The 20,620-nt window shown below is 37.0% G+C and overlaps 1 protein-coding gene and 1 long non-coding RNA gene across 4 annotated transcripts; both read right to left on the reverse strand.

Moving 5' to 3' along the window:
• Nucleotides 1-730: 730 nt before the first annotated feature.
• LOC132058387 (uncharacterized) lies at nt 731-3,063 on the reverse strand. Its single transcript, XR_009415285.1, has 2 exons — nt 2,318-3,063; nt 731-1,003 (listed from the first exon to the last, which is right to left on the reverse strand). It is a non-coding gene; the product is annotated as an uncharacterized LOC132058387 (long non-coding RNA).
• A 1,017-nt stretch (nt 3,064-4,080) lies between these two features.
• LOC132056808 (alpha-glucan phosphorylase, H isozyme) lies at nt 4,081-15,240 on the reverse strand. 3 transcript variants are annotated; one of them, XM_059449161.1, is made up of 16 exons: nt 14,989-15,240; nt 14,262-14,489; nt 12,373-12,552; nt 11,317-11,493; nt 11,150-11,235; nt 10,828-11,017; nt 10,567-10,659; nt 9,378-9,562; nt 9,136-9,253; nt 8,930-9,058; nt 8,188-8,406; nt 7,853-8,056; nt 7,451-7,609; nt 6,039-6,302; nt 4,963-5,153; nt 4,081-4,406 (listed from the first exon to the last, which is right to left on the reverse strand). In XM_059449161.1, exons 2-16 carry the CDS (start codon nt 14,478-14,480, stop codon nt 4,280-4,282), a joined length of 2,541 nt encoding a protein of 846 aa, XP_059305144.1. In that variant the 5' UTR covers nt 14,481-14,489; nt 14,989-15,240; the 3' UTR covers nt 4,081-4,279. The 3 variants fall into 3 exon arrangements, with proteins under 3 accessions (XP_059305144.1, XP_059305146.1, XP_059305147.1); XM_059449163.1 differs by having other exon boundaries at nt 14,942-15,240; XM_059449164.1 differs by lacking the exon at nt 14,989-15,240 and adding an exon at nt 14,869-14,886.
• Between the last annotated feature and the right edge of the window lie 5,380 nt (nt 15,241-20,620).

Genomic DNA, 20,620 nt, shown 5'->3' on the forward strand with positions numbered 1-20,620 from the left:
CACCTGAAAATACCACAGCGACTATGCTACGTATTTATTATCGTTTTCCACGGTTATTTGATTTTATTTTAATCTTATTGTATTTAACTTTTGACGTGTATTGTTGTATTTGTACTTAACTTTTACAAATAAAAAGAAGGCTATCCCATTTTCACCTCTTGATATGTCTTAAACTCCTTACTTCTTTATGTATTTTAACTAAACATTTGTATTAAGAACAATAATTATTGATCTCTTAATTTTATTCTTTTAAATTTTATGCATGATTGTTATTATAATAGAGAAAATCTAATAGCGGATTCAACCTATTGAATTGGTCGTAGTACTCCATTGAAATATTGATCAACATCTATTGCTTTAAGTTATTATTCTCGACACAAAATAGGAGACTCTTTTCATTACATAATGTATGAAAATGTCATCAGATTCTAAAAATATCCAATCATCTTGAGTTCAATACCCCTGTCACTAAAATAGATGATTTCAATACCCGTCACTAAAATATTGAGCTAGCACTTTTTTTCATTTAAATTCCGTTTATACATAACACATGTTTTAATACTATTTATGTAATTTCAAAAATGTTTATACTAACTTATGGGATCCACTGTCACGACCCATTTTGCTTAGGCCGTGCGGGCACATACCTTCCCACCTCGGTAAGCGACCCTTATCCCAACAATGAACTAATACATAAATTGAAGAAAGTTAGGTAGCGAAAATCAATAAATACGTAAGTCTCATGATATATATAGGTAGATAGTAGTAAAAAGTGCGGAAGACAGTAAATACCCTCAGAGTCTAGTCTGAATAATACAAGAGTATCTAGGGAGAATTATACAATCTGGAAGTACTAATACATAATGTCTATGTCTATGAAATAAAGTAAGACATGAAAATAGGAGAGTCTTCAAGGTCAGCGGACGCCTCACCCTGGAAAACTCGAGTGGAAGCTGAAGAGTCGATCAACCACGGGTCAGAGAAGTAGATCCGACCTAGTACTCTGCATTCATAAAAGAATGCAGCAAGTGCAGGTCAGTACAAACAATAGTACTGGTAGGCATCATTGGCCGACTAAGCATAGTTAACACAATTCAGAAAATAAAGCAGATAAGCAAATAAACCAACCAAGCATGAGACAAAATAATCGCAACCGAGTATCCGTCATCACCTATGTAAGCATCTAAACCCAAATATGCCAAGTTCGAGTGTATCCGATCCAATCCAGTCACCACAATAGAATTATCACAATCCAATCATCACAACAGAATCATCACAATCCAATCATCACAACATCTCAATCAAATCATAATGCAATGCAGTGCAGTAATGGTATGAATGTGATGCCATGCCATGCAAATGAGGTGTACACATGTATTCCGGAAAGAAATATCGACGTCTCATTAGCACAACCCAGCGTGACTCGCGAAGTCTGAGTGCCACCCGTCCCGGATATTTGCCCGACGGACGGGCACGGGACCCTCGGCGTTCGCTCACGGGGGAGAGTCTCACCGTACCACCTCGGGGGACCCGCGGAGTCCATGCAGAACATCGATTCCGAATAACATCTAATCGGCCACGCAACAACGATGTCGGAATAGCTCATCGAACATCGCCATCTCGCGCTCACTCAAGTAAAAGAGTCGTCAAATATCAGTTTCACACAATCAACGATTCCGAAACTGATCATCGGACATCCGCCTTCTCACAATCCCTCAAGTAAAAGAGTTCATCAAATATCGGTTCATATAATCAACGATTCGAATGGATCTTCGGACATCGGCCTTTTTACAATCACTCCAGGTAAAAGAGTTTATCAAATATCGTTTTGCTCAATCAACGATACCGAATCATCACCGGTATCTACGCGTATGCATGAGTATGAGAGAATGCGTGCAATGCATATGTAAATCGATCAAGTTCAATATCACAAGTACCACAACGGGGTACGCCAACAAGTATCACATCACAATACCAATAGTGGGTATGCCAACATATATCAATAAGTCAAGTACCAACAGTGGGTACGCTAACAATATATCCAAGTACAAATACCAACCACGGGTATGTCAATTCAATCCAAATCAAGAAGATAAGACAGAACTCGATATCTACCAACTACACATGGCATCAACCGTCAAAATGGAACAATCAAGCACACATAACGGGGTGGCTAGTCCCAACACACATCAGGGCCCAACCTAAGGCAATATCCATCCCAACTTCATACCCGAAGGTTCACATGCTGTCTCCGACATTATAATCTAAATATGTGATTCACTATACGAAGTCTCACTAAAGGTAAACCATAACCTACCTGGACTGCCGAACCGCAACACCAACAAGTCACTCTTTTGCCTTGCCCTTCCTCTGAAGCTCAGAACCAAAGCAGTCTACGCATAATCGAATTCTATATTAGAAATCATGAAGAATGATACCCATATTGCTACTATTTCAATTAGGTCAATTCTAACCCTAGAAATTGGGGAAACGGGCCCACAAGGGCAAAACGAAAAATTCGCGGGCAAAATACCAAATTAAGTACTAGGTGATCATAACCCAACCACTAGTTGTTGATTTAACTCAAGAATTGGCCTAAATCTGATTTCAAGTAAAAACCCCCAATTTGGGTATAAATCCTAAGTCTCCAAATCCGAAATTCAACGTTAAAAGTGGAAGATACGTGATTAATAAGCTTAGATTCTTCAAGTTTTAGCATAACCATCATCAATTTATCATTAATAATCTAGGGAAATGTTCTTCATAAACCCTCTCTCAAATTCCATCTCTAAGGAATTGTTAAAGGGAAGGAGGAAATCTAAGATGATTGTGATTAAGGAAAGGTAAAGGATTAGGAAAGCTTTACCTCCAAGAATTTCTTCAAATTATCTCCAAAAACAGTTTCTCCAAGCTCAAATATCGAGATGAGAAATAATGAGGGTCTAGGATTTATTTAAGACACATTTAATGAAAATTGATTGCCCGTCACCGCCACGGCGGTAGAGATGCAGCTGTGGCGGCGCCGCTACGACGGTTGGGATGCCGCCACAGCGATAGGGCCAACATTACACATGGCCGCCCCAGCAATCATGACACCGCCACGGCAGAGGCGCCGGGCGGCCTGTGCCGCTGCCGGGCACCGGACACGAAAATCCCAAATTTTCTAAGTCTTTAATCGAAACCCCGGCTTATTCCCGAGGCCATCTGCTCACAAACCAAACACACATACCCACACAAAATTACACTGCGAACGTGCTCGTGGTCTCGAAATTTCCCACAGAGGCCTCATTGACCGAGTCAACCCTCGATGCCTTAATTCCAATTTCCCATCCTAAGTCCCGAAATGCATCCGAATGCATTGGGAACCGAAGCAAATACCCATACATGTTCTAAACAACCATTCGGACCTCTCGGAATCGACGGAATTCCGAAAAAGGTCCGTTTGCACAAAAGTCAACTTTGGGTCAACCAGTTTTCACTTTAAGCCTATATTTTCACCAAAGTTGCCCGAATTCGGTCTAGACACCCCGGGAAGCATATCAACGGTCCCCTCGAGTCAAAAGCGAACTAATCAATGCTCGGGAACGAGCAAAAACGCCGAAAGAACTATAACGGCCAAATAGGTCGTTAGTTGCACGTGATCAAAAACTAGTATTAAAATATACTTAGTAAAACTATAAATAAAAAACCGGTTACATGCGGTATAAAAACAAGTAAGAGATAATGGTAAATGGAAAAGAAGAAGAAGAAAACGCTTTAAGAAAACAGGAGGACAGTAGAGTAACTCTACTTCCATAAGAGGACCAAGTTAGACCAACCTTGAAACTTGAAGAACCATTTGGGTAGGAAACTCCAGTAAAAATCCCTAAAACAAATGTCTCCAATTTTATAGGTTTATAGTGATTAGTCATTAGTGCATTTCTCGGACTTGGAATCTTGCATTCAATATATTCACAGGTTAAAAAAAGAGAAAAAAAAAGAGAAGTTAACTGCTGATCGCAGTTGACATTGTGCACAGGTTATAATGGTGTGAATATGACCTCTATCAATGGAGATAAGAGATGTCAGAAGCTCATGATGTAAAGGAATAACTGTACGTACGTATTGATATTCAATAAAGATAAGTAGCTAATAACTGCCCGTTGAGAGCAGTATTTTGAGTAGCCAATAACATAGCCATACTTCAGAATGTTACTTGAACTTACATTTTTCATATTCTACTAAACAATGAGCATTAAAATTATATAGATACCAGGTCCAGAAGTGTGGCCGGGTGCAGTCAAGGCACGCGACACTCCTCAATGTTCCAGATCTCTTTTGCATATTGAGAAATTGTACGGTCACTACTAAATTTGCCACTCCCAGAAGTGCTCAGTATAGACATCTTTATCCATCTTTTCCTGTCCCTGCCAGGGTAAAGGGACCAAACCTCAGTATTCATGTTACCACATATTTTACAATAAATTGAGAGTTTCCTTCCAAAACTTCTGATGCACAACGTCAATACACCGTCTAATAAGTAAATGAGTCATAGCAGGTGTCAAAGGTCATCTTTTTAATAAGAACTGAAATCATTCATCATTGGTGTGGAATGTGAACAAATTGAATCTGTGTATAATACTCGAAAAATCATCATGGATTGTCATGAGGCAACCAATAATGTCAGAACAAATCAAACCATCACCAGAAATGAGTCTTAGAATATTTAGTAACAGTGTCAAAGGGGAAGTTCAAAACCTACTGGAAGAAATTGTTGTTTTATTTTCTATTTTTCCAGGTTTTAACGGCTTCTTTGCTCTTTCTGACCGGAATTATATCAACAAAAGAAGTACGTGTATATGAACTTCAATTCAAAAAAAGGCAAGCACCAGGAGGCCAATCCAGCTCCATAAAAGAATAATTTGAAGCAGAGACATTTTGTTGGAGCCAAACAGTAGAAGTTAGTAAAGTAGAATATCTTACTTGTAAGCTTCATCTACCCTTGCCTGAGCATCCATGTAGCTCGGAAAATCCTGACCAACAAGAAAATAGTCACCACGACCATAGCCCGTGTTCGCTTCTAGTGAATCAAGGAGGGGATTATAATCATAGGTCCCAAATGCTCCAGACCTTATAAACTGTTTCGCCTCTTCAAAGCGAGGATCAGGTTTGAACTGCATAATTAGGATGAGAAAACAAGTTAATATAACAAATGAGTGGATTGTAATGTACATGGGGTAAAATAGTATTTCAACTGCAGCAAGCACAGCTAGTACACTACAGAATTGACATTCCTCCTATGCATTTTGGGCTGGTCCAAACAGAAGATACTTCCATGAGAAAAGTACTTTGACTAGGACTGTTCCTTGCGACTTAATTTGAGGAATTTTTACAGTTTTCTATGATGAGAGAAAGTAAGTCAGTCGTATCATTACAAATATCTTCGACATACTGATATTTCAAGTCAATCTAGGACTGAAACTGAGAGGACCTACTGTCAAAGTAACCTATTACTCCCTCTATCCCCCAATTTATGTGGCAAACTTCCCTTTTTAGTATGTCCCTAATAGAATGTCACCTTTCTATATTTAGAAAGAAAAAAAATTAACTTTAGATTCCCGTTTTACCCTAAATGAGATGATTTATAGCCACACAAATATCTGAGGCTTATTTTAGATCAAGTTTCAAAAGTCTTTCTTAAACACCGTGCCGGGGAGGGAGTACTAATTACAGAGATCTCTACAGAAAATGAGAAAGACATTATCCGTTACGGCACATTAAATCGCAACAAAACAGCAATCAGCAACATGGCCGGTGGTGAAACTATGCACTTTACGATAAGATAATTTGGAACCAATATAAGCAAGGAAAATTTATTTCTCGCACACCAGTTAAAGTCTATGACACATGGCAAAGAGAGTAGGCTAATCAGGTGATGAGTTATAAATTAGTAGCACGGCAATGGAAATAAGATAGTGCAAATGCTAAAAGATGTAAACCAGAAATATGGCTTGAGTAATCAACTTTCACTGTAGAGTAATATATCTTTGGAACAATACCAATCCATTCTCTCGTTCTTTGCGCAGTCGAGGAACTTCATCAGCTGTTGCACCAAAAAGAAAGAAGTTATCTTCTCCAATTTCCTCTCTGATTTCCACATTGGCCCCATCTAGTGTCCCTATAATAAGGCATCCATTAAGTGCAAATTTCATGTTGCTTGTTCCACTTGCTTCCATGCCTGCAGTACTGATATGTTGTGATAGCTCACTTCCTGGAATAAGTATCTCTGCCACAGATACATTGTAGTTGGGAACAAATACCACCTGCAAATATCAGCCAACCACCTATTAGTCCAAAGAAAACATACTGACATAATGAAATTCACAAACACATGCTAATACTGGCACAAATTACACTGAAATTAGAGGACAACATCCATTCTTAAGCGTGAATTGTTAAGATGTGACCTGTGCATCAAACTAAAATGATTTTTTTTCAGTTTAGTCTTATTCCACATGTTAGATCTTTTGAAAAGAGAAAAAGCATCGGAAAGATACTATGTTGACATCACTTATAGCTGAAGATAGGAGACTACAAGAAAGTAGGGCTTGTATTATTTTTTGTTCTTTTTAATGACTGCAACTAAAATCCTCACACCCATTAATGTTCTCTGATTCCTCTTCCCCCCCCCCCCCCCCCCCCCCCCCACACACACACACCAAAAAGTTACACAGAAGCCCAAATATTTATGCTCCCCAAATATGACAAATTAATTAAAGATCCACCAGAATTTACGTTTCATATAGCAAATAACTAACGAAAACAACCAATTCTATCCAAATTAGTTAGTGCTCCAACAGATTATATGTATCCGGCCCCTGATCATGGCCAATTATAACTCCTACACAGATGAAGTTACATCTATGAAAGAAAAAAACGTTTTCTAAACTAATACTCAGATGAGCAACAGAATTAAAATAAGAATATAAGCATCAGTGCGTTACACTCAATTGACAATACAATGTGCAAGTTGAGCACATTCAGAATACTACTTTACGACGAAATTTTATTAAATAAAACAGGACAAACTGTCAGAAAATTATAAAGAAAAAGAAACAGAGACACACACACACACAGAGAGTCTACAATGCACGCCCCTGTAGGAGATACACCTAAGTTGCCATACATAAGGAAAATATCATCTCTAGAAGGTAATTTGAGTTTTATAAACAAAAGAAACAAGTAATAGTTGGTCAGCAAGGATCTAAAGCTCTTCTACTTAGTAGGGGACACAGGAATTGAAAGGAGGGGGCAAGTTATGAAGGAGAAATAGTAAAGAAGATTTAGCAAAACTATACGCGCGTAAATTTTTGGGGCAAAACTGTCTCTCGAGGTATTTATGAAAATTTTCAAAACTTCAAAAGATAAAAGTTTAGTTTTGATTCAGTTTTGGAGGGGGGGCACCCCTCACCTTCAAATAGTTATTGACTTCAGGGTCACTGTTGACAACGTCACCAACATCAGTCACGAGCTTGACAATTCTTTTTGCATTTGTATATGTTGCAAATGCTTTTCCTCCAATCATGACTGTGCGAGGAGTTGTATTTTTCCTCTCTTGTGGGCTCATTTCCTGTTGTCATGATACAAGTATAAACATGTCATTACTTTCTAAAAAGTGGAATATCCCAATCTTGCATAATCTCAAGATTTCATCATGTGCAGAAAGGAAACCACAAAAGTAGAAAACTTTAACTCATATGATCCATAATTTTTACTTGTTAGATCATTGCTGGCAGTGACAACTGTCTTGAAATCTTAATGCCGCTAACTAGGAGAAATTGACAGATAAAGGAAATTTGGTAGTTTCACACACCTTAAGCTTCTTGTATCTATAGATGACGCCCAGAACATTTAGAAGTTGCCTTTTGTATTCATGAATACGCTTGACTTGTATGTCAAAAAGGGTATTTGGATCGATACTCACACCTGTCACTCGCACTATATACTGTGCCAAACGCTTCTTGTTGGCCATCTTGGCTGATTCCCATTCAGCATGGAGCTCCGCATTATCAGCAAGCTTTGCAAAATGTATAGTCATTTGCAAATATCATGACCCGCATGAAGCATTTTCAATGAAAAAGTTTAATGTATGCAAGCTTTTAAGATAAATGATATAACATAAATGTGTGTATATATATTATAAGATACCTCCCGAAGATTAGCAAGCAGTTCGAGGTTCGTCACCCACTGATCTGTTTTTAACCACTTGGTGATTATATGACTCAGCTCAGGACTGCAAAACCGGATCCACCTACGAGGAGTTATACCATTGGTCTTATTCTGGAACTTGGTGGGCCATACAGAGACATAATCAGCAAATAACTCAGCTTTCAGGATGTCACTATGCAGCTGAGCAACACCATTCACCTGTAAGATATGGCTGATGAGGTTATGCTTCTCTTTTAAAAGTTTACTTCGACAAGGAGGACCACTTTTATATGGAGATTCTTCTTTTTGTTCTACTGATATGAAAGACTCGAAGAATTTTGTTGTTGATAAGTTATTCTTCAAGTCTTTACTTATAAAAACAAGTGTTTTCTTATTTGTTGATAGATAAACACTTGAAGAATAACTTAAATAAAAAAAAGCTAAGTAGCTATTAGCTTTCAGCTTTTTCATACTTTTGGAGTTGGCTAAAACTGAAACATCAATAGTGGTTTGCAGCTCTGGGTTATGCATCAAAAAATTAAAAGCCAGGATATTTTTAGAAGGTCTTCTATAAGTGGATGATTCTCTTATAGTTTATGTGTACTAAACGATGCAGTTAGAAAAAAGATCAACGAACGCGTTGAATGAAAAGAATAATAGAATGAATTATCCATCATTTGAGAATCTGGATAAGTGTACTGGAGTTAACTTATGAAACTCTCTGGTGCATAGTATCTCTTACCGTATGTGCAGAGACAACACACAAGTTAGCCATACGCACAACAGGTTTCAGGGTGTCATGATCCAAAATGCGCATGCTAGGCATCTTATTCTCAAGATCAGGTCTTTCTGACATTATTGTAGCAACAAACTGCAAGGAGTTTCAAATATACCTTCTGAGTAAGCTATTTTTTCAAGTATGGAAAGACAAACTGGCTGCTTCTATACCCGTTTGTCAATTTCTTCTATGATTTCCATATGTCTAGGAAGGAGCTTCCACATGACTGCCTGTGACCATTTTTCCAGTGCTTCAGGTAGGACTGTATGATTCGTATAGGCAATTGTCCTGGGGATATAATGCATCACATCATCTTTCATTCATACATTTGCAAAGCAAACAGAGGAACTATATCCATGTATTACTCAACAAAGAGCATCTTACTAGACAAAATAAGATTGTAAAAAAGCACCTAGTACTGATACTCCAAGCTTCATCCCACCCAAGTCCTTCATCATCCATTAGCAACCGCATCAGCTCTGGAATTGTAAGAGTTGGATGTGTGTCATTTAGTTGTATTGCAACCTTCTTGGGGAATTCAGACCACTGGTGAGCACCCTTTCCATCTTCTCTCTCTTTGAATCTGGAAATGATATCCTGATGTTGATCCAATGGTCAGTCAGTTAAAAGAAGGTTATTTTTCTGACACAACAGAACTACCAAATATCACCAAACTCTAGGTCAAATTAAATGCCAATTACCTGGCTTTAGACATGAGTTAAAGTTGATCAAAGGCATATATACCTATTAAGAACCCAAATACTCTGGAAAGTAGGTCTCTTCGAAAACTTTTAATAACTCAAATATTCTGACAGATAGACTTCTTGGAGAGTGGAACTCTTAAAAGTTTCCAAGAAAATTGGACATCGTACAGTGTTTGACAGAAAACTTCATTGAGCTTGGATAAAAACATGGTTTGGCTCTGTATAAGAAGATAATTGTGAGTGTTGGGATTTGGTTTAGGAGAATTGATTTTGAGGTTGTTTTAGAAGGATTGGTTTTGCATCGGTTTGGAGGGACACTAGAATCCCAGAAGATGTTTTTAGACTTTCATATGATTGAAACCGACTAAGTCATTTTTTTTTTTCCTGAAACTAGTTCAAATGCAACTAATTGAATATTGAGGACGTTTGGGATTAAGGTGTAATAGTCGTTGATGGGAAAAAATACTTGCCAGGTAAAAGGAAAACATTTGGCACCAAAATGCATCTACAGAATCTGTGGAGGAACTTTCAGATTTTGCAGAGAGTGGGCCCCGTGCTCCAATGTTTTCCAGTACAAAAATATGGCTTCCTCTATCTATTATCTGTTCTTTTTTTTTTTTTTTTAACTTGATTTTTCTTTTTCAGGAGATAAACAGAAAGTTATTTGAAAAAATTGTAAACATAACGATTTTCAGGATACTCCAGAAACAAGCAAGAAACTTCACTCAAAACTAATTAGCAGGACAGATTCCGATGCACAAGATCAACATGAAAATATAAGCCAGATGAAAAAATGCTCAACAATATCATTCCATTAGACTTCCTATGTAAGAGAATGCCTTAAGATATGGCATTTAAATGGAGCAGGAGCAGAAAGGAGAAACGGAAACTGTAAACCTGAAGCGATGCACTGCACAGAAAAAATTGTTGCATTAGCCGTAGGAGTTTTCCATTCTCTGTAGCATCCCCAGGGTAAAGAACAGCACAAATCTGCATGGACCAATATTAAACTGCTCATCTCTTGAACATGCGAAGTGAGAGTGCCAATTCAAGGTAAAGCGTTTCTATCTCCGGGTGAGCATTACAATATTGAACCTAATAATTCAACTCCCTTAAGAAAAACAGAACATTTAGAGCTTTAAAGTTCTCGCAACAAACCTGCTGAGCCCTAGAATGAAGCTGTGCAGCAGATTCATACTGTCCATCATTAAACAGAAACAAGCTGAAATCCTCAGAGCTTGCTTTGGCTTCCCAGAGACGAAGACTATTAGTGTTTTTAGTTCTGTATCCTGGAATTGGCACATCATATGCAACAGCCTGTATGACCTCTCCACCAACCCATTTTCTCCTGCGCCAAATTCCACGAATAATTGAGTTTGAATTAGACTGCATTATGGCTTCAAGAAATTCAATCTGACACGTTTGTTTCTTTACATATACAGTTTGTTTCTTTACATATACAGTTTGTATTAGTACTTACGAGCCAGAAGGGTGGACTTCAACATTACCAAAAAACCTGACAGGAAAGACAACATCATGCCTTACAACTTCCCAGGGACTAAATTTCTGCATAGTACACAACCAAGCTTGATTACTAGCATCAAAATTCTCATGGTATTTTACAAAGGCTTTTATATGAAAACAGACCTCCAACCAATCTTCAGGAACTTCTTCTTGCCCAGCCTTTGTGATAAGCTGCTTAAAAAGTCCATATTTGTACCTCAAGCCATAACCCCATGCTGGAAGGTTTAATGTGGCCATGGAATCAAGAAAGCATGAAGCGAGCCTTCCTAAACCACCATTTCCTAATGCTGCATCTTTTTCCTATAAACGAAACATAAATTATAGCAAGCCAAATAATCTCTCATCACTTTCCAGTGGCAATAATAGAAACAAGCCTTTTGAAGTGTCAAAACAACATTGAAGAAGTAGCCAACCAAAAGCTGAAATAGAAGGTTAGATTATTGTTGATTGATTACTATCAGAAAGAGAAAATGGAGAAGATTGAGGATAGTAGTACAGAATGAATGCAATGGACAAATCACAACACAAAGTTGAATACAGTAACATTATGTGGTGAAGTCTTCATCCAGCAATATCCAGAATTTTTTTTGATGAAGTAAGTGGTTGTATTGAAAAGCATCAAGTAGATGCAAGAAAGTTACCAGCAATATCCAGAATTAACAAGGTAATAATATCACTATAACGTGGAACACTTGGGGAGAGAATCTTTTCACTCACTTCATCCAGCCTTCATCTTAAAATCGTTCTTAAGAAAGCCTGGGCATTAGATCATTTTATAGAGTATATAGAAACAAAGTACACGTAACTTATCAAAAAGAAAAAGTACAAGTGGTTACACTATGCAGTCATTAAAGGTTCAGCCTATTGCCATCAGAAAGGAAGCTGTTGTTCAGGCCTGACATTTACTGGAATGCATGTAGTCTTCAAAATTAAAGAGCAACCTAATTTAGACATAATTAAGAGAAATCATAGCGATACATGTCAGCAGTTTCAAGACAAAGAAAAGGTACAACTGTCACAAAGAGTGAAGAGTATTCAACTCAAACATATTCCACAATCTAATTGATAGCTTGACAATCATGGATTTCAGGAAGGTCCACCGAGCAGTTGATAGTTTTTATACAATAATGAACCATTGAAGAACACTATTTCATGCCAAAGATTCTAAAGTTTCACTACCTGCTCAACGACCTCCTCAAGCTTATGACCCAGTTTCTTTAAAGCATCGGCATATGCATCTTGGATGTCTAAGTTTCCAATTGCATTTGTCAAAGCTCGTCCCTGGAGATACTCCATTGATAAGTAGTATGTCTGCTTTGGATTAACTTTGTCATAATGAAGATAGGTGTCATTCCATTGCTGCAAAGGAAAGAGGCAAATAATGACACTGAGATTAACAACAATGATAAATAGCACAAGATGTTGCTGAAGTAATGCTTAGATATCAAACTTCCATGCTCCTCATCAAGCTCAATGTTACTGCTTTGTAGAAGGAAGAGCTTGTAACCATACCCCTTAGAAGAAACAATACGTCTAGACTCCAAAACATAGATCACTGAATGCATAGTAAGGTTCTTAATTTCAAAACATAGATCGCAGAATGCATCTCGTATTTGATAGCTATCCTCTATGCATCTGTACCTTGATGCCCTAATGACATTATGTTGAAGTATTGGAATCTTAAAATGCAGACAGCCAGGCGACTAGGCCATCAGGTTGGCGTCGTCCAAGTGGGTTACAGTACAGCTTATCCTATTGGAAGTTTGAAACGGAATAACTTCCAATCGAGCATTTATTGTCATTTTTTTTATCTTCAGTTGGTGAATAAATGAAAATCTCAAACTATTCAGGAAGCTTCCATAAAACAAGGTGAAAGTAAAACAATGAATAGTGCTCTGTTTCTATTTTATAAAGATCCAAGGAGATAACATAATTTTGCTTGACCGAAAATAACAACTTAGTTGCCTTCAGAAACCCTATACATACAAAACCGTATACTACCATCAAACCTGGCAACTTAGCTTCTGTGCATATGTCGGGCCTTCATTTATTCTATATCCAATAGGCCACATACACACACATAGAGAATGCAAACCATTTACATTTGAGCACACCTACAATGGGAATTGGCATTTTAGAAATCAGTGATTTCAGGCTCTCCCTTCCCCTATCTACATCCAAGTGTATAAGCATCCTCCTTGTCATCCTGATATTAAGATTCCTCTAGTAATCATCATCATGTCTCGCCTAAATTTTAGTAGGAGAAGTAACATTCTAAACTCAACTGAGTGGCTATTCCTCACAATTTCTCCATGTGATGCAGCGGAACCATGGAAATTAGGATCTCAAGACGCAGCACCACCTATAATGCAAGGAATAACAAACTTACATCACGATGTCTTTTTCTTCGTTATTCTGATTTTGGTTTTCGTATCATAATCTTGGGTTACGCATTAAAATAAGAGTGTTTTTGTTATGGAGTGGTCATAATATCTGGAAAACATTTTCTCTAGGAGAACAAGTTCCTTAAAACTGAGGAAAATGACTTCCCTAATGGGAGTAGGGAAAACAACAACAACAACAACATACCCAGTGTAATCCCACAAGTGGGGTCTGGGGAGGGTAGAGTGTACGCAGAGGATGTAGGGAAAACAAGTGCCATAAATGGCCTTCCAAGCTCATCGTCTCAGCTGCCTCCCCTCCCCCCCTCCAGTGTTTTCCTAGCTTACATATAAATGTTCTTGGGACAACATTTTTTTGTTTACGTACCAAACACTAGAAAATAAGTTAGAAACTCACTTATTTTCCAACAAGAAATATTTTCTATGGAAAATGTTTCCCTTCATACCAAACACATCCTAAATGTGTAACTCTCTTGTACAAAATCATGTTGCACTAGCTACTGTACAATCTTTAAACAATAGCCTTCGATAAATGGATGACAAACTCTATATTCAAGATATTTGCAATACAAGATAAAACAATCCGCCGGTATCAGTTGAACAAAATAAAAACAGATAGCACATAGTTAAGTAGAAGTAGAGCTTCAAATGAATGAACTAACTCACTTTGATCAAGCGATCACGAACACTGTCAGCAGTAGCATAGTATGCTTGTTCTGGCTCAAACTTGAAAGGAGAAAAATGAGGACTATAATGAGCATGATACTTTATGTTAGATGCAATCTCAGTAGGCTCTTCACCCAGTGGTTGAGCAATTGCTGGAATCTTTGCTGACACATCAGTTCCAGTATTGCCATTGGGTTTTGTAGTAGCTTCCATGCTCATGAAAGAAACCTACACAGTGAAATATTCAGCAAAAAACAAAATGCAAACAAAGCAAAATGTTCAACTGAATAAACCACAAGTCACAATAGAACAACTGTATAGAATAAAGCCAACAATCAACTAAAGAGAAATACAAAAAGATACTCTCTTCATTTCAATTTGTTTGTCTTATCTTCCTTTTCAGGAGGTTTCAGAAGGTTTCAGAAAGATTGCATATTTCTTTTTTTCTTCAATTTTTCACGTGGCATGTTTAATACCGTAAGATTAAACGTAATTTGGAACATTCAACATATTTTTAGTTAAAAACCATAAAAATCAAAAGTGATCTTACTTTCTTAAACTCGGTGCAAGTCAAAACAAGACAAACAAATTAAAACGGAATGAGCACCAAAATTGTAAGTACCAAAATGACATTATCATTTCTAGTCAAAATCTCAAAAACGAAAGATATTCTTGAGTACCAAATTGTAAGACAGCAAAGGTCAGAAAATAAAAGTAAGAATCATACTCAAGAATATCTGATAAATAGTGAAATGGGAAAAAGTGGAAGTGGAAGGTATTTAAATAGGAAGAGAGAAAAGAATGAAGTAGAATATGCTTCGTTTACACGAAGATATTTTATATTATAGTTTAGAAAAATAAAAGAGCTCCACCCTTTTTCGTGGTGATGATTATTGTTTATGGATGAATGGTGTGAAAGTGGGCAAAAAAATATCATGAGAGAGGAGAAGACAAAAGAGGGGTTATCTTGATTTAGACAAATGTAATAGAGCAACCAACACTTGTGTAATGGACGGGGCAGAAGAAGAGCAAAGCAACTATGGACTCACACGAGTGAAATTACCAAATCCTGTGTGACAATTTATGTGCCACTTTCCTTTTTAATCGGGTTCAAAAAAATGTCATATTTTTATATAATAAGAAATAATTTAATTTTAAAAATTTTATTTTATTCTTAATGAAATATGATTATTATGACACAAATGTTTAAGATTTATTTTAAACTATAAATTTTAAAAAAAAAATTGTGACATCTCTGGGAAAAAGGAAAAAGATTTACACCCTCCGTCTCTTTTGTTGCTTTTTCAATTTACATACTTAGAAATATTAATTAGGAGAAACATTTGATTATTTTCCTCTTATTTATATCTAAACTAGAATCTCTCTTCATTAAATATTTACTTTATTTACATGTCATCTCCATTAATGATAAAATTCTACTAAGAATAAAATAAAAAAATCATTGTGCTTTGTACTTCTAAAATGACAAATGTTTTGAGAATAACTATTTTTAATAATTACGATAAATAATTTAAAACGGAGGGAGTAGTGTTTATGATATTTGTTGAAAAGAGAGAGGCGTGACGTGAAGTGCGGGCATTGAATGAAAAAGCGGGTGGCACGAGATCTTATGGTGAACGTAATCACATTGGGATGCCCAGAACTGCAATGGCTTCATCCTCATATTTAAACAAGAAATTCCACGAATTGTCCTTCAAATAGGCTGGTGTTTAATTTTTGTCATTTAGCAATCAAACTTGTGTTTAGTGGTGCTTGTTTTTTCCCTTCTTTTTTTTTTGTTTTTTTGTTTTTTTGTTTTTTTTTGTTGGACACTTTTGTTTTTTGATTTTTAATAAATAAAATGTCCTTCTCAGGAGAAATTAAATTTAAAAAAAATATGTCTAGTGGGGCATAAGCTTTTGAAGGATACAACCTGTGCGGGGACATATATTATGAGATATTATGATACGAAAATATAAATTTATGTCCTTCAATATGTTACTCTCTCCATCCAACTTTAAGGGGACCGAACTTGGTGTAGACCTCCGTACTCCATCCGGTGTAATATTGAGACAGGCCATACATAGTATTCCATTAACTAACAACGACGGCAAGTATGAGGCTATGATTGCAGGTCTTGAATTGGCTCGGGGACTGGGCTGTAAGGTAGTCAAAATAAAGTGTGATTCCCAGTCGGTAGTCAACCAGGTCAATGGGATTTTCGAAGCTAAGGAGGAGCGGATGCAGAAATAGTTGGACAAAGTCTTGTTATTGCTCTCCCAGTTCAATGAATGGATTGTGGTACATGTACCCAGGAAAGATAACATAGAGGCAGCCACTTTAACAATTGGGTTTTGTAACACTCCATAAATCTGGGTTAGGTGTAAACGTATTAAACGAGTATTAATGTGATATTTTAGCCATATGAAATCCCATCGGAATGTGTTTGGATGGAAATAGTTGTTTTAAGATAAAGACGAATAGTGAGGCACGTAAGATTCGATAGAATCAACTAAGTTTACGACAGGTCTGCCCTACTGCCTGTTTACACGAAAATCCATTGGGAATTTGAGAAAATTTAAAACATGAAAGTTGTAGCCCTTTGAATTACCTTTCCATCTATATAAGGTGGAGGCCAATCGGAGCTATGTGCTAGTATAACACCTCAGACCTTTAATTTAAGCTTTGACCATGATTCCAGACTTAGAAAACCAGATAAAGAATGTGGGAATTGGAAATTTCTCTTCAGCTGTCAGATGGGGATTTACGCCCCAGAATACGGATCGTATTTCAGTATACGGCCCGTATTTCAAGTCGTAAAGTGACACCCAAAATCACTGTGCATTCTGGAATTTGGCTTGTGGAATTTATATTATTAAATACGGACCATATTTTGGAATACGGCATGTAAACTGTGATCGTATTTAAGAAGAAAACATAAAGCAGTGATTCTGTTTGAAATATGTTGAATTACGGTCCAGGTTTACGGACCGTAATTCAGTATACGGACCGCATTTTGGTCTGTATTTCCCAACCCGCACTAGAACCTATAAATACCAGCCTTTAGTTATTTTATTTTGTTTTTCATAATTTCAAGCTCTAGAAACGAAGTTGTTCTTCTCCCAACAAACCAAAACAAAGAAGGTAAGTCATTCCAAGCTCTTCCAAATCAATTCTATCATCTATGCTCTTAATCTAATCATGAAACCATGTTCTTAACATAGGGTTTTCAAGAAAACCCAATTAAACAGCATAAAGAGTAAAACCTTGGAACACTTTTCCAAGACTAGATTATTATTCAAGTTTGGGAGCAATTCCAGGTATGTTAAGCATACTATCTACATGAGGAATATTGTTTAATCATCCTCATACCTCAATAATCATAATTCCTAATAATCCAGCAAGTTCATGATTTTGCCCTAATCCTTGATTTTCATAACTTAGGGTTAGAGTTCAGTTTTCCGATTATGTTCATACTTGTTTATGCACGCTATGGACCCTAGCTTAATCTAAAAGACTTGTAATTCAATCTACGAGTCTCAGAATGCAGTCTAAGTCATCAGACATGATAAAGAGTTAGTAGTCAGTTCTACACCTGTTGCTTCATGTTTGATTGGGCCCGAGGCCATAGTTATGATTCATATGCATATGTAATTATTTTGGTCTTGAGGCCATAGCTTTGAGATCTCATTATTTATTAGACCCGAGGCCATAGTTACATGATATTTGCACAGGTGGTTTCTATACAGATCAACTCATGATATGAGTATTCAGTTCATTATTCTTTAATGTTTATATATCCCTTATCATTGCTTCAGTTGCTTATCATACTTGTACAATTCAAATGTACTAACGTCCTTATACATGGCACCCTCGCACTTCACGGTGCGAGTCGACTTTCGGGGAGGATACGAGAATTCGCTATCTTCCAAAGACTTTGAGTACATCGGCTAGTTGGTGAGCCCTCTCATTCGTGGCTTCGTCTATTTTCAGCCTTCGAGTATTAGTTAGTTCATTAGTATTTGAGGCATGTCAGGGCCTTGTCCTGACCTAGTTATTTTTACAATATTTTGATCATAAAGGTTTCATAGACACAATCTTTAGTCAGTTATGTTAGTTTTGCCTCACAACATTTATTTCCGCATCCTCTATTATATTTGAGTTAGAATATTCTCTTGGTTCATTTTATATCTTGCATGCTTTCATGATACAACTGTTATACTCAGCAGCAATGGGTTCGCTTGGTCATAGACAGTCAGGCACCGAGTGCCATGTCATGCCCAGGCCATGGTTTGGGGTGTGACAGCTAGGATTGATGCCCATTTTACTGAACGTCATCAGTGTAGTGAAAATTAAGGCGTGCGCGTCGCTAGACGCGACACGCCAAGTATAATTTCTAGAACTTTGGAAAATATTTTGCAGCGTCACACCCCAAACTGGCGGGGCACAACTGGCACCCCGACCTTACTTACCGAGCACCAACATAACACACATCAATAACCATACTAGCGTCTATAAGTGGGTCGGAAGGGTCGTCAACGACAATCCAATGATACATGAAAGGCAACTCGACAATAAGCAGCCCAAATGTCATACATGTATATATACATACTAGTTTCTCGGCACGTGTGTTGCACGTATATTCCGAGCCATCAGCCATGTAGCTCACAGTTGCATAAAATAATATGAATGTCATAAGAATAATATTTTAGATAAATAATTTTACACGAAAGAATAAAATGTAAATTTTGGTGAATGATCCACGTGGTTCATCGTATGGTGGCTTATTTGTCAAGATGATTGGATATCGTTTGGACCTACTATGATGAATAATCAAAGTTTATTAAATACATGTGATTATTTTAATTATTTAAGTGGTGCAAACATGTAATGTAGCGTATATCCCCTAATACTTCCTTATAAATGATATTTCTAGTGATGATCTTTTCATTTGTTTTGAGCTCTGAATACTTTCAAACTATTAACATACTAAAAATTTAAATAAATAATGTGCTAAAATATTAAATAAATAATGTTCTAACATTCTTAGAGGTTTATTAAATGTAGCTTTTTTCTATTTCAACCTAACAAATATTTGCAATATAAAAATATATAACACAGATAGGTCCTTCTGTTACAAACTTCATGTCTTAAACAATATCTAAAACTCTTACACCCCGTACTTCCGGAGAAGCACTTATCAATTTTAATGTAAGAATGTTGAACTACGGCTAAGTAAAACAATTCTGGAATAAGAAGCGGAGCATTATTGAGTATATTCTAGGAGTAAAGGATGTACATAAGGAAGACCGGGAGGTCCTATAAGGAAATAAGTTGAAAAAGTTGAGTTAGTATGGCTTTGGAAGAAGATGAGCATTACTTTGAACGACAAAGTATAAACCAACTTTTTGAAAAAAATATCTTTTAGCATATGAAGAGTTTTGAAGGAAATCAACTAGCTAAGTTGAAGTTCATGAAGTCTAGTTTCCAACGCAAAAAACCGCTCGTCGATACGGCATCGGAGTAAAGAGCTATGGACGTTACAAGTCCGGCTAGCAAGCCAGAAATTTGGTCAGCGCGAACGTGCCACCACTAGGTGCGAACGCGCAGAAGGGTGCTAGACAACCCAGCGGGATCGTGCAGGGTTAATTTTAAGTCGGTGGTAACCGACCTTCAACTCCTATATAAGCCTAAAATCTGGTCTTAAGGCCTCATTTCTCCACTCCTTTTCACCAAAAACCATCTAAGAGACCTAATTAACCTTGAAGGATCATTTTGCGAGTGAATTAAAGTAGCAGGACTATATACAAGGCTCAGGAAGCGTGTAGGGTTTTGTAGTCCTTGTTCTAAACATCAAATCTTGACGGGACGAAGGAATCTATCGAAGGCAAATAAGATTTCAAGTTCTTCCAACCTTGATTGAGGTAAGGATATTATTTACTATTGATGTTATGAATCGTATTATGGAGATTTAGTTGATAAAGCTTCGTAAAGTTGATTGATTAGTTGAGAAATTGGGTGAATATCGTGTGGGATGTTTTATTGAGTATATTGGTATTGATGATGATGTTGTTGATATTAGTGTTGCTATTATTGTTGTTTTGTTGGTATTGTGATTTCGAGCTAGGGATATAAACAGAGAGGAGATCTTTCCGATTTCGCATTCTAAGAGGATTTAATTTGAAGGCTTAAGACAAGCATATGACGATGAGCCTAACAATAGTATGAATGGTTTTTTTATGTAGATTACGAGACTACAAATGATCTTATGTAGATTGAAAGACAAGAAGTAGGTTGAAAAGTCGAGAAGTAAGCTCCAGGTATGTTAAGGCTGTTCCTTCTTTTCTTGGCATGATTCC

This window comes from Lycium ferocissimum, chromosome 5 (genome assembly GCF_029784015.1).
Source record: "Lycium ferocissimum isolate CSIRO_LF1 chromosome 5, AGI_CSIRO_Lferr_CH_V1, whole genome shotgun sequence".
Lineage (NCBI taxonomy): Eukaryota > Viridiplantae > Streptophyta > Magnoliopsida > Solanales > Solanaceae > Lycium > Lycium ferocissimum.